The 14,838-nt window shown below is 37.6% G+C and overlaps 1 protein-coding gene and 1 non-coding gene across 2 annotated transcripts; one reads left to right on the top strand and one right to left on the bottom strand.

Moving 5' to 3' along the window:
- The first annotated feature begins 3,839 nt into the window (after window positions 1-3,839).
- On the top strand, window positions 3,840-14,481 carry LOC149088268 (glutaminyl-peptide cyclotransferase-like). The gene is made up of 7 exons (XM_089246084.1): window positions 3,840-4,315; window positions 7,896-8,045; window positions 8,391-8,660; window positions 9,614-9,799; window positions 10,319-10,418; window positions 11,624-11,746; window positions 13,963-14,481. Exons 1-7 carry the CDS (start codon window positions 4,178-4,180, stop codon window positions 14,142-14,144), a joined length of 1,149 nt encoding a protein of 382 aa, XP_089102210.1. The 5' UTR covers window positions 3,840-4,177; the 3' UTR covers window positions 14,145-14,481.
- On the bottom strand, window positions 8,802-8,875 carry TRNAS-GGA (transfer RNA serine (anticodon GGA)). Its single transcript has one exon. It is a non-coding gene; the product is annotated as a tRNA-Ser (tRNA).
- Window positions 14,482-14,838: the final 357 nt, after the last annotated feature.

Here is a 14,838-nt window from a genome sequence, read left to right on the forward strand (position 1 = left end):
GAGACTTTCACCAATTCTTAAAGTATTTCTAGCGTTCATTCTGAATTTTCATCAATTCTGGAACTATTAATTTCATTAATTCTTTATTTTCATCAATGCTGAAATTTTTTCCCGTAAATTCTGAAATTTTATCAATTATACAATTATTTCTTGAAAGAAAGAAATAATGAGATGAAAGAAAACGATTCTGGAATTATTTCTTTTATTTGTTCTGAATTTTCATTAATTCTGTCATTATTTCTTCCGCTAATTCTGAATTTTCATTAATTCTGTCATTATTTCTTCCGCTAATTCTGAATTTTCATTAATTCTGTCATTATTTCTTCCGCTAATTCTGAATTTTCATTAATTCTGTCATTATTTCTTCCGCTAATTCTGAATTTTCATTAATTCTGTCATTATTTCTTCCGCTAATTCTGAATTTTCATTAATTCTGTCATTATTTCTTCCGCTAATTCTGAATTTTGATCAATTAAGGAGTTTTTTTCCATTAATTCTGAATTTTCATTGGTGTCCTGGAATTATTTCTTTCAATTTTTTTTCCTAATTTAGTTTTGGGAATCGTTTTGCTCATTAGCTTAGAATTACCTTCAGTGCTGAAATTTCGTTGATTTTTGTGTTAATTTACATTTGATGACCAGGTGCGACCGCACCTTTAGCACATCCCTGAGAGTGGCTCTGTTAAATTATGCGCCTGCCAAAAAGTGCAAAGAACTTTCAATACAATCTAAAAATTATTATATAAAGAAACCACATGTATTATTTCATTTTAAACTCATAATCAAAATTAAAACAAACTTCTCATCACTTTTGAAATAAATGAAGAATACGTGCGATGCGACCTGGGCAGGGAATGACGTCAGCAACAGTAGCTTCTTTTTTGAATTTTATCCTAAAATAAAAATACTTACATAATTGAATTATGTAAGTAAACAAAAAAAAAAAAAAAAAAAAAGACTCGTTCCGTTCCTTAATTACATTACGAATGGACCATGCGTGTTACAGCAGCTCTGATATAAGTGTAGTAACTCCCACTCTTTTTCCGCTGTAATAATAACAAAAGGGTCCCAAGTATGATTTATTTTCCTGCTGTTTCTATTATTAGAAACGGTGGGAGGATATAGATCGCGCTCGCTCGCGTGGGCGACTGTACCATAAAGACCCAATACGTACGGTCAACGGCTCAGAGGAAAATTAGCCTCCGGGAATGTGAGCGACTTGTAATTCCTGTCAAATCCTTTCCTGAAACTTCCAACGAGGAAACCGGATATTGAAGGACGGAAGTACTCTCAGAGGAATGACGACCAAACTCTTAACGTCACCACCTTTACTTAATTTTTTTTTTGTCTAGGGGAATGTTGTGTCTGCGTCCAAACAGAAAATAAGCTTTAATCCATAGATAAAATAAAACTCTGTCTGAAATATCTTTTCTTCGCAATGTCTGTAAAATTTGCTATTTCCAAAGGGCAAAGGGGGTCATTGTCCCTTCCCCTTTCCCTTAAAACAGTAAAAAATTTTAATTTTTTTTTTTTGAATATTTTTGTAAAAAATCAAAATATCTAAAGAAAATACCTTTCTACGCTATCTTAATCAGCTTCTGTTGCTTGAAAAAAAATGTTTTTCCTGAAAATTCCATTGAAAGAGTTTTCTTGTATCCTCAACCCCTCTGTGCAGGGCCTGTTCCCTATCAGGGCAAACATGAATTTTGGGAACCTTCTTATATATATCATTTTTTGAGGCACAGAGGCGTACGCATGGGGAGTGAGGCATTTAGGTCCAGTGTCCCCCCCCCCCGAAGACGATCAAAAATTAAAAATATTTGTCGATAGTTTTGTAAAAAATTAAAATGCCGAGAGACGATGGCAATTTTGGCATTCGAATGGATCCCGAAATTTTGTGGAACTCTGGATACATCCCTTCATTGCCCATGCGAAAAAAAGGACTCTTCAAAAGATCTATCCTACGTACGCCCTTGACTATATCTACAGAAAATGGGTGCTTAAACTTGCGTAATCATTATCATTCATTCATTCATCTGTCACCAAAGGCATTGGAACCCGTAGGCTGAGGATATTCGAGCCTCCTCCCCATCAATTATTCATAAAAATTCAATGCAATACACCCCCTTCCCTTTAGACGGATACAGGGGGAGGGTACTGCGCAACATCGAGGCGCGAATACGAGCCGATCTCCCTATCAAAAAGTCTCGCCACAGAGAGCAACAGGCCTACAAAGTACAAATATTCAAACATTACACTTCATTCAGAACTTATAATATAGATGGCACCGCAAAAAATTCACACACTACATTATATACGCAATCAGGTACACATACTCACACTTTCGGCACAACTCAATCGGTAGTAAATTGTCCACGGTGATACACCGGAGTTGTGCTCAGTTTAAAAGGAAGAGGGAGGGTGGATTTTTACTGAACGGAAGGGCGGTTCCCCTCCCGTTCAGTAAAAAGTTGTATTATTGACATAGACGGAGGTATGTGTCCCCCTGTTCATTATACACACCCTCAGTGATTCGTCCACTAAATTCGAGGAGCCTGTATCCACTTATGCTCCTTCCAGGGTCCAATTTTGAGATGAGGGAGCCCTGGACAAAGCAGAAATCCACCCCAACTGGAGCAAAGATTTTTGGCTAGTCAGATAATATATATTTTGTTCAAATTTTTAGGCCCTAAAATTATGAGGCCCCGGACAAATGCTGCACTTGCTCATGCAGAAATCGTGCCTCGTTCCTCTTTGTCTCTTGTATAAAAACACGAATCTCATATTAACGGGACGAATAATTAATAAATTAATTTCTGTAAGAATATAAGAAATATATAGATAAATGTACTTCCACTTTTTCAAGTCTAAGAATTCGGAACTTTATGGAGGCCAATATGAGTATTTTTTTGAGGTCATGTCAACATTTGGGCTGACAGAGCTCCAGAGATTCCTCTTATTATTTTTATCATTTTTATTTTGTCCATTCACATTATACATAAATTCACGAAAGAAGGTCCCATGAAAAATTCGTACCTGGGGGGGGGGGGGGGGAAGGGATCGAATGATCCCAGCTTTGGGATATGGAAGGGGGGGGGCATGTAAAGCGAACACATATGCATTTACAGTAAAACCCCTTTTTTGCGGTCTCTCGAACGGGACAAAAAAAATTCGGCCTTACAAGTATTTGACAACTCAAAATTTAGTTGGAAGTACTGGGTCTAATTTGCTGATAGCGAAATTTAAAACCGCCGTTATAAAGCCGGGTTTTCCTAGGAATAGGTTTTTTGCGCCGCGTGAACCGAATTAGACCTTTTCGCGCCGGTAGAAACGTGTTACATAATCACGCTACGCGTTTGTGTTTTCCTAGCGTGGCGCATCAGATTAGGGCGGCTATATTATAGTATATTGCCTTGGCATCATCTATTCTGTCGTCTGCATGCTCCGGTTTGAAGGGAAGGGGAAAGAAAGCACACAAGAGTGAAGAGAACATTGGCAAAACGCGCGGCGCACGACGCATTTGACTCCTCCAGAAGCAGTCGGCCAATCACGCCCGACGTAAAGCGCTGTTGTGAGGTGTATTACGCTCTGTAGGAAAACAGTCGTGCTGCTTTTCTTATTGGTGAGTGGACGGCGTGTCGCGCTGGGCGAATCACGTTGCGCGCGGCACAGGAAACCTGCTCCTCGGAAAACCCGGCTTAAGCCTTCAACTGGATAACTTTTTACGAGTAATTTGCTGATATTAAAAGTTATCCCCGTTATATGGATGTCGTCTGACTTATTACGGAATCTATAAAAGTAGTAGTATTTCAAGGATCTCTATTTTCTGACCGCAACCGTAAATAGATTATTTCTAAAGAGCAGACGGCACACTTCAAGATCGAAACCTGTTGATTTGGCGTGAACGTAATTGGCACTGGAAGTGAATTTCTCGCCAGTGATCGTGAAATTGCAGGAAAACACAGCCAACTAGGAGAAACTTCAGTCAACTGGAAGGCGCCTCTTTTATTGTTTATTCATTCGCCCGCCCGCATCGCTATGGCGCGAAACTTGCGCTGATCGGCGGACGACGTGTGAAGTTACGCGACGAAACATGATTCTAATTTCTTTTCCCTTTAATTTTACTTAAACAGAAAGTTTCTTAATCTCAACAAAAATAACAGTCTTGTAAGATTGAAATGTTTGCCGCCGGTCCGCAAAAGCTTTTATTATTATTATTATTATTATTTGTGTTGATGGACGTCGCTTGCGGATCAAGCCTGTTGGAAAGTATCTTCGGAAGAGGTGCCATCAGCTGGTCTGACGCTGGCTCTAAGGTAAGTAGGAAAAAAAATTCAGCGCTCGAGGCGAAAAAAGATATGTAATGATATATAATGGTAATAATAATTTCTAATCGCTTTGTTTATTTTGTTACGGTAGATGGCATTTATGCTTTTATTTAATGTAACGCAATGGGGAAACGGAAGAGATTATGATACTTATATTCTTCGAATTTTAATAAAAATGTAACACAGTGAAACCTATCTTCGAGGGCCACACACTTCGTCCCCTCAGAATCCTCTTTTTAAAGATCTTAGAATAAGGAAATAGAATAAAATAGATGAAATAGAATAAGGGGGGGGGGGATTTTGGACTACAAGAAAGCGTAGGCGGAAATAGACTTGGAAGTCTGGGGGGGGGCATGATGATGATGCCAATCGACATATATATATATATATATATTAGATCGACTCCACCTTTGACGCTGGGGGGGGTGCCCCCCACGCCCCCCGTATCTCCTCCCATGCAAGGAAATTGGCCCTATATAAAGGCTGCCTTTAGAGAATCAAGGGACCTCAGACCAAGGGATTTTTCTGAGGCCCTCCCCTGCAAGGCTAGAAATGCCTGCCTATCAATTTGCATGCATTTACTCTCAAAAATTGTACTCTCATTTTCATGAGGCCCCCCCCCCCCCCCCCCATCCCATCTGTACTTGAATCCCTCTGGGTGGGCCCATTCGTTGAGACGGAACTTTATGAAGGTGCAGGGTCGTCTTAACGCATGGACTCACTGGTGGGCTTCAGGTGTTTATAAGAACATGGCAATGAGCCTGAGCAGGAATAATGAAAATGGGTGGGCTGGTATACTTCGAACCAAGTATGGAACTGGCTAAGGGCTATCTTAACAGCATCATATATGGGCCCTCGGGCAAATTAATTTTTCTGGGGGCCCTACCTGGCTAGAATTAATTGCCCACCTATTTACGTATTAATCTGGATCTCACTCTGATGGGGCCGTGCCCGTACGGCCCATGCTAGAGTCGCCCTTATGGTATGCGACAGGTACAGTCGCACCGGGCCCCGCGCTTCGTGAGGCCCGCCTCACTCACGGTAAAATATGGGAGACTATCACCAATTCTTAAAGTATTTCTTGCGTTAATTCTGAATTTTCATCAATTCTGGAACTATTAATGTCATTAATTCTTTATTTTCAATCAATGCTGGAATTCTTCTCATTAATTCTGAGGTTTCATTAACTCTAGAATTTTTTCCCGTTAGTTCTGAAGTTTTATCAATTATACAATTATTTCTTGAAAGAAATATGAAAGAAAGAAATAATGAGATAGAAAGAAACGATTCTGGAATTATTTCTTTTATTGGTTCTGAATTTTCATTAATTCTGTCATTATTTCTTCCGCTAATTCTGAATTTTGATCAATTAAGGAGTTTTTTTCCATTAATTCTGAATTTTCATTGGTGTCCTGGAATTATTTCTTTCAATTTTTTTTCCTAATTTAGTTTTGGGAATCGTTTTGCTCATTAGCTTAGAATTACCTTCAGCGCTGAAATTCCGTCGATTTTTGTGTTAATTTACATTTGATGGTGTGCGTAAAATTTTTTTGTATGGATATGTATTCCTCAGCATTGCTGCACATTCTGATATACTGTAATAGATGCCCGTGTGATTCCTTTCTCACAAAATAAATAAAATTGGAGGCAAATGGAAGGGGGGCACTAAACATTTTTGGTACCCCGAAATTGTTGAGAGGCGCTTGCCCTGCTATTATTTTCGCACTGGGCCCCGCCGTCTAGTGAGGGTAGTTCTGGCCCGTGCGTAAAGACGACACTTGTCTTGATTAGCTCCATCCCAAAGCGTGATACTTTCAGCTTGATATCCAAGCAAATTAAAAAAAAAAAAAAATTCACAGAAATAAGGTATGTATTTCTCCAGTCTCATGGGATTTCTTTCAAACCGAGCACACCTCTATCTCCATAGGTGGTCTATCGTCATGGGTTACCTGAGTTGTGCCGGAAGTTCGCATATCAGGGCTTCCCCCACAAGGGCAGGACTGACAGGGCTCTAGCCGTAGGTTAGGGAGGATTGTAATTTTTTTTTCACATTATATAAATTCACTTTTGAGGGGTCTGTCAAAGATTCCAGCCCAGAGGCCCGGCTGCAGGATGTGGCGGTCATGCATATGTATACCATTCCGAGTGTGTATAACTGTTGTGCGTTAATTTTTAGTGCTGTCATCTACATTTTTCAAACCATGAGTGAAGTGCAATGATTGAGTAATTATACCGTTGTGTAGGCCTGTTGCTCTCTGTGCTGGGACTTTTTAAAGGGGGAGATAGGCTCGCATTCATGCCTCGAAGTTGGGAACTACAGAAAACCGACATCGGTCGACCACTACTGCGTCGCCAGAGGAAGCTAATAACCGGGGTACTCGCGATGGGAGTCCGTCACAATGACCACATGACCGCAAATCGGCACAATAATCCCTAGTGCAGCCAGTCCAATAATTCGGTGTTTTCCGGGTTGGCTTCCTTCGTGTGTGGAAGAGAAAATGGTAAAGGTATGTATTGGTAAGGGGTATGGTTTCTTAAGTTCGGGCCATGGGCAGGACCATCTTAAGCTCTGTATGGGCCATTGCCCAAAGGATTTTTCTGAGGGCCTACTTGGCGAATTCTCAAAAATTTCAACCATATTTAATTTTTGTGAGGGACCTTCTCTGGTCGCCCCGAGCCGTGCCACGACCTCCTATATAACCACTAGGTGGTCGTGGCCGCGGGTGAATCCATGCGTTAAGACGGCAACGGCCCTGGGCGAATATGAATTTTTGGGGCCCATTGTATATATATAGTCTTCTTTGAGGCAGAAGCGTGGGAAGAGAAGACAGGGTCTGCCGTTTCCGACCGGATTCTACAAGAAAGAGCTCGAGAAGCGGAAGAACTTGGACCTTGGACTCAACTTCGAAACTGCAGAAGAAATCGCACACATCCACTTCAAAAGCCGCAAATGGTTTATTGGGTCGTTTTCGTATATGCGTCACGAAAATGTAATTAAGAAATTGGTCGGTACTGCCAAGGCTGTAGCGGGGGGGGGGGGGGGGGGGGACCAACCTGATTGTACACAACCGCGTCTATGGCAAGTTCTTTCTTCGGGAATTCATTTTAGCTTGATTTTTTTGTTTTTCAGTCATTCTTGTCAATGTTCCTTTTGCTTCAAAACAGAACATATCGTTTCCTCCCGACATTGAATTCATTTCCAAGAGCACGAACTCCCATTTTGCGTTTTTCACTGTATTCGATGGCATCAATTTTTTCTCTTCGGAATCTCTTCTTTGTGAAGAGAGCGAGAGATGGCCATGTTAAACAGCGTGAAACCATGTAAAATATACAAGCACGACCAGCAAACTGACATCAGAGAGAGTTACCGAACATTAACAAAACTTCAAGCAAAAATTTCATTGAAAAGTAGACAAAAAGTGATTGAAATATAAGAAGAGCTTGTGCTTACACAAGTTATTCCATGAGTTCGAAAACAAAACTTGATTGCTGTTGAAACTATTGCACCTATTTATTTATGTTTCTTCAAAAAATTTTAACTGTTCAAACTATACTTTTTTTTTTTCAGTGGAGTCGTCCAATGAAACAGGTCGATGAGAACTTAGCATACATGGTTGGATATTCAGACAAAAGCTATCACAATGATTTTAATGCTACTCTGAAAGAGATTCTCATCCCAAGAGTTCCTGGCACTGCTGGACACGAGAAAGTTGAAAAAGTAAGAATATATATTTTCTCATCAAGAACTTTATGGATGCTACAACTTTTCAATACATAGAAAAAGATTCCATGTTGTTTGGCCAGTCGCGAGTGCGTAAACAATCTCACTCATGACTACCAAATGGACTGACATGCTCTTATCAGAATACTAATGATGGTCACAAAAGCCTGATACTCTTTTCACATTTTTTTAGATTTAAAGTCGTGAGTATCTTATATTTATGAATTTATTTCATTGAAGCATTTTGTATTGCATTCTGAGTTTGCATATTTATCATATAAAAAAGTAAAAAATTTAACCAAAGCTCATGCCATTATTTTCTTCCTGTATTTCAATTTTCAGTATATCTTGAAAGAAATGAGTGACCTTGGATGGGAAGTCGAAGAAGATGTCTTTACCAGTCGCACTCCTTATGGTCCAAAGAATTTTGCCAACATCATCGCAACTGTTGATCCAAAAGCCTGTGATAATCTTGTGATAGCCTGTCATTATGACTCTTTATACAATAGGGAATTCACGTTCATGGGAGCAGTAGATTCAGCAGTTCCATGTTCGATGATGATTCATGCTGCAAAATTATTGGACCCTCTGTTGAAAAAGTCAGCTGCTAAAGTGAGCGGTGAATTTTCTTGTATAAAGATATTTACCATGCACATACTACTAAGATGTGAGATCTTTTACATAAATTGTTCTCCGAAGGATTTAACAACTGGCTGTTGCGAAGATATATTTTGGAAAGAGAGAAAATTCAACTGCCCCTGCGGGGAATCGAACCCACGTCCTTTCACTTTCCGGGTGAACGCCCTAGACCACTAGACTACAGAGGCACCGAATCTCTCAATCTTTCCTTGGAGCTCGTGTACACTGAAAGGGACCGTACATGGACGGCCGGACCAGACTCAGGCCAAGCTCACAACTGCTGACGCTGCCACCAGATCGATTCCCCGCAGGGGCAGTTGAATTTTCTCTCTTCCCAAAATATATCTTTGCAACAGCCAGTTGTTAAATCCTTCGTATGGTAACGGAGAGTGACGTCATCCTTGCATAAATTGTTCTCGGCCTGATTTCTGCTTAAGCAAGTGGAGCATTTCCTAAGGGCCCCATAATTATGGAACTACTTAATTCAATGGTACATATATTCACTGACTAACCAAATATTTTTCTATTTAAGAGAATTCAAAGTTACAGCCGGTCTCCAATTTAAAAACGTCTCTCCACAGAGAGCATAATATGAAACAAGTGAAATAACCTGCCACACTGTTGCTTCCGAATTCTGAAGATGGCAGCATTTTTTGAATATGTAACAAGCATTATTCAGCAACAAATTTCATCTTAGAGACATAGCTCTTTCCAACATTTATTATTCATTAGAAATTCCTAAAATAAAAAAAAATTGTGATTAATGTTTATTAGTAGTAGTTACATGCTTTACAAGCCTCCTCCCTTTCTGGCAAGTTAGGGTTGAGCTGTGAATCTGACATATTCATAATTTACTGGTTTTCTATTTCAAGTTCCTTTTTTTTCTGGGACAGTAATATGCACCATCTACACTTTTGTTTCTGTAGGGCAGTAATGTGACGTTACAATATATATTTTTTGATGGAGAAGAAGCTTTCAATAGATGGAGCTCGACTGATTCTTTGTATGGTTCTAAACATCTGGCTAAAAAATGGAAGTCAATTTCTCCATTCTCTAAACTAGAGGGCTCTAGCTGCAAAGGAAGAACTTATGCATCATACATTGACAGAATGGTACGTACATGGTATAAAAAAGTGGTGGAAGAAACTTAATATTTATTCATTATATCACCCAATAATGATCATCATTACAATTCCAAAGAAAGAAAAGAAGTTTTGTTAACCTTCTCCCATACAAGGGCCAAGATATCTTGGCCTACAGTAGATGGAAGAAATACATTCAGGCTCCCTCTACGTTCTTTCCCACATCAAAGAGTTCAATGGTAACTTTATGGACAGGGAATAAATTTTTCCCCCTTTACCTCAGCATTATTTTTTTTCTCTCCTGTGAAGAGTGAAAGAAAATTTTGTTTCACAAAGTTTCAATTATATATGAAGGGGGGGGGGGGGTAGGGAAAACCTGGTGAACTCATCTTTTCCAAATGCATATACATGAATTTCAAATTACATACTCTGTGCCTTTTGATTGGAGATAAAGGCCACATTTGTGATAATTTTTGCGAAATGAGTGAAAAAAAATGTTCTGTATCTTATTTTCACGTGGAAGTGAATATCTGATTAATTTATTTTCAGAATGTCATGGTGCTCTTGGATCTTATTGGTACTGCAAATCCGAAATTTTATAGCTATTTTCCTGATACTCACAATTTATACATGCAGTTTGTGAATGCTGGTATGTCTGTTCTTATAGATGCCATAAATAATTGTTAAGCAGAGGCATTTCTAATCATAAAGGGAAACAAAAAATTCATTTTGCCTGGAAGGAAGGGGGTAGAATTCTCTTATGACAGCCCTGGCAATTGTGAACAAATCTTATTGATGAATGATGTTTAAAAAATTCAGTAGAATCTGTATTTCTTTGCTTTTTTTTTGTATGTGGTTTATGTTAAATAATATTTTTTGTGTGCTAAAAGAAAACTATCCTAAAAAGTGTAATTGTAATCCAAGTTATATAGAAGCCTATGCAAGGAAAGGTCTTAAGATAGCTTCCCCCAAGACTACCAAAAATTAATAATATGCATTTATAAATATTTTTATTAAAAAAATCTGCTTTTGAATCTCATGCGACAGAAGTGAAACTTCTAGGTTGTTTAAGTTTGATTTGACATGACTGAATTTGCCCCGCCTCATATCTATCTTTTACTTGGTTGCAAGATATTGAAGGGTGGGAACACACACTTCCCCCTCCACCCTAACCCAATTTTTTTTTCTTCCAAACTATGTCCATCACTCATCCTACCATCTAGGGTAGGGAAAAGTAATGAAATGTCTTTGTCCAACACAAACCGTAAAATGGTTTAGAAAACTTTTTAAGGGAAAGGAAAGCTTACATTATTTCCGTTCCTCTCTGTTTCACTTTTTCTGATGTGGATCTAAAAATTTGCACCGTCCCTAAAGAAATTTCAGGTCAAAAATATTACAATTTTGAAACAATGTATCTTTATATGACACATTAATCAATTTCTGTTAATTTGAATGCTTTGTGAAGCTTGGTAACTCTAAATTTCGCCCGAACAACGACCTTGTGCCCCATCCTTCCTGAACCTTTAGTTGCACCTTGAAAAGGCAATCCTGTGTACATCCTTTGAGCTATATAAATAAAAGTTATTATATAGAAGATATTATATACTTTCACACGCATGATTTTCAGTGGGCTATCTCAGTTCCCATCCATCTTGCAACTTCACTTTGTAGTTTTTATTTTAAAAAAATCCACTTATAAAATTTTTTTTTACCTTAAATAATGTCTTCCTTCATTAAGTTCAGTTTCACTTCTTTGCTTATTTGCCAGTGCTGCCACCTCTTAGATGGAGGTTGGCCATCATGGATCACCATTTATTTTTCTATTTGAAATTAATTATCTGATCATTATTTCAGAAAAGAAGTTGAGTGAGTTGAATCTGCTGGATAAGGGATCTTCCACTGCGAGGAATAAATACTTCAGTAGCACATTTAAGTTTAGTGGCGTTGAAGATGATCACGTTCCATTTCAAAAAAATGGTTAGTTGCATTTCCATATTTATAGATTTATAGCACAGATACTCATTATTTATTTCTGTAAATTAAATCTAAGAAAGTTCATTAAGTTCTGAATCACATCTATATACACTGCTCAAAACAATTAGGGGAGCAAGCAAAAAAGTGAAGAAAACCGTGCAAGACAGCCACGTATTGGCATACAATGGATAGTACACGCGTATCAATGCGCAATACAGAAAAAAGACGTAAAAAAATTTGGAATTAAGCTTTAATTCTTTGAAAATATGGAAAAAACATGAAAAGATGATTTAGGGCAACAATTTGGTTACATGTAAACGATAAAAGAAAGTACTGTTTAGACATGATGCATGAGTTTTAATAGGACATTTTATGTTACTTATCGGTATACATCTTTGCGTAATTTTGTTAAAACCATGTGTTCCCCTAATTGTTTTGAGCAGCGTAATTGTGTTTAGGATTAATTATGATCAATAAACCTGAGATATTTTAAATATTGAAATATTTTAGGGGTAAAAAATATTGCTAATAAATCAGCATGCCCAGGAAATATCTATAAAATCCATAGCATATATTGATAATACCAGTTATGAGTATTTGGATATTGTAAAATTATTATATTCAAATATTTCTGGCTTATAAATTTTATCACATTGGGACATAACGCTTTTTCCATGATGACACAGATCTTTGACCTTCTGCTTATTTCTCTTTGTTAAGACCAAGCAGCGAGTGATGTTCTGGTTAAGAAGAGGACATAACATTTTACTGTAAATGCAGACTTGACATTCTATTAAATTTTCATGCAGAGGCATATGTGCAAGGGCGAGGACCCAAGCAGGAATATCCGGCTTTTTTCAAATTTGCAGCAATTGAATTTATTCCACTGGTGTTGTGTATTATGGATTGTATCCCCTTGATCGTTGTAAAGTGGTTAAATGTTTTTCACGCTGAAAATCATAATAATAATAAAAACATAAAATCATATGGGTAATATTTGATTTCATTAAAAGCATAGATTATGAAACCATTTTGATGAATGTATAAAAACAATATTGAATGATGAGAGAGATGATCTTTTTCTCAAAAAAAGGGAATGATGTATGATAATTATATTATAATGAGCTTCACAATAATTAACTTAATTCTGAACTTTATTTAAAAATATACACAAACGAAAATACATTTGAACACAGTGTTATCTAATAAATATGATAACACTGTTGCTAAAATAAAATATTTAATAACTAATTCCTTTTGGCCTGCTCGATGGACTTTTCAGTCCCTTGAGGCTGCAAAGTGTTTGTATTATGCATGTTATGTGTTTGTTTATTACATAAATTGGTATTTGTTTCTTGTATGCTTACATTTGTGTATTATATGTTTATATTTGTATAACATATGTTTGAATTTGTGAAATAATTAAGAAAAAAGGCTGGCAAAATGTGTATTGCCTACAGGCAGTAAAATCATAAATCAGCCTCTGTCTAGAAAGTGAACGACCACATCAGCGAGCGACCAAAAGAATAACCTAGAGAGTTTGACTAGAAAGTTACCAAAAGATAGATTTAAAGAGCAAGGGACGACATCAGTGAGTGACCTATGAAGTGATCTAAAAAGTTTGGAAGCATAAGAGAAACCAAAACTGGGCAAATGTGTGAGCAATCAAACTTTATGCCAGCATATGAGTGACGTCCAAAGCAAAGACCAGGTTAAAATGAGAGATCAAAACAGTGAGATTTAGAGAGGTGGACCAGGACCAGGTTGAAGAAAAACCATAAAAGTGATCTAAAGAGTTTGCAAGCATGCAAGTGACCTAGAGAGCGAGAGACCAGGTAAGTGAGCGACCAAAACATTGACCTAGACAGCAAGGAACCATGTTAGTGACAGACGCATATTCACAGGGGAGGGGGGGGGACTGAGCAGGCTGATGGGTGCTAAATTTGAGGATTGAATATTCAAGAAAATTGGGCTGGAATTAGGGGGGGGGGACAAAATTTGTGCAGCCAGCAAGTGGCAAAATCATAACCCTCTCCTTCTGTTTTCATGTATATGCTCAATTGAAAAGTCTGATGGTTTTAAGGAAAAAAACTAGTGAAAATATTTGCCGTATTTTTTCTTTTACATCGATGTAAAGAACAAAAAAAAGGAAGATATTCTTTTGAATGTATATATGCTGTGAACCATTTTCTTTATAAATTTCTTTTTCCATGTCTTAGGTGTTCCAATCGTCCACCTCATACCCAGTCCATTCCCATCTGTTTGGCACAAAGAAAGCGACAATCTCAGAAACGTTGATCATCCAACTGTGGATAACTTGAACAAGATTTTGAGGCTGTTCATCGTACAATATCTTAATTTAGATACTCCAGAAAGGCCACTGACATTAAATGTTCACTAGGCGGCAGAATCTTAACATCAATTGATGACGAAGTATTATTGTAATGTGATATATTTCCCTCTTGATGTTAGCAGCATATTTGCAAGCCAAATGACAACTCGAGCCATTTGTGCTGTGCAATTGATATTGACGGTTTTATTTCTCTATTACTGGCCTTTCAATTCATAAAATTCCAGCTTACATACAGAATACACTGATGTCCGGTTAAAAAAGTTGTTACTATTATTTTAAGAAAAATGTTTTATGTACATACACACATATGTATAAGAAGAGAATATATATGGCACAATCTGGAATGTCTTACTCAGGAAAATAAAGACTATCTTTTACTGATAAATTTAGTGAGAATTTTTTTGGTGCATATGCACCATGTCTATTGTATGTTTAACCATTGTTTTATTTGTGAACTGGTGAAATTAATTGAAAAAAACATGTGAAACTGAAGAAAAAAAAAAAAAAACAGAAGAGAGGAAACCTTCTGGACTCATTATGCATAGGGTTACTAGACATCCTCCTTTTTAATGTAAAATTCTCAGCATCCTCATATGCATTTTTGAAATTTCTCCCTTTTGAACTCTTGCAGGGTTCTAGAATTTTTTCCCTTTCCAGAAAAAAAAGGATTTTTTTTTTCTATTGCACGGTGAAACGGGAATCTGTTCATCATTTGGTTTTTTTTCTACACATATTTGCACTT

The sequence above is a fragment of the Pholcus phalangioides genome, unplaced genomic scaffold (assembly GCF_987345545.1).
Source record: "Pholcus phalangioides strain wild (caught in Gottingen) unplaced genomic scaffold, Ppha-v1.0 ptg000003l_1, whole genome shotgun sequence".
In the NCBI taxonomy this organism is placed as follows: Eukaryota; Metazoa; Arthropoda; class Arachnida; order Araneae; family Pholcidae; genus Pholcus; species Pholcus phalangioides.

What these genes read in the sequence shown, in the direction of transcription:
- LOC149088268 (XM_089246084.1), top strand. Translation starts at nt 4,178, where the DNA reads ATGTTTGCCGCCGGTCCGCAAAAGCTTTTATTATTATTATTATTATTA. An exon ending in GGTCTGACGCTGGCTCTAAG is followed by an intron (nt 4,316 to 7,895) that starts GTAAGTAGGAAA and finishes TTTTTTTTTCAG; the next exon opens with TGGAGTCGTCCAATGAAACA. An exon ending in CGTTCCATTTCAAAAAAATG is followed by an intron (nt 11,747 to 13,962) that starts GTTAGTTGCATT and finishes TCCATGTCTTAG; the next exon opens with GTGTTCCAATCGTCCACCTC.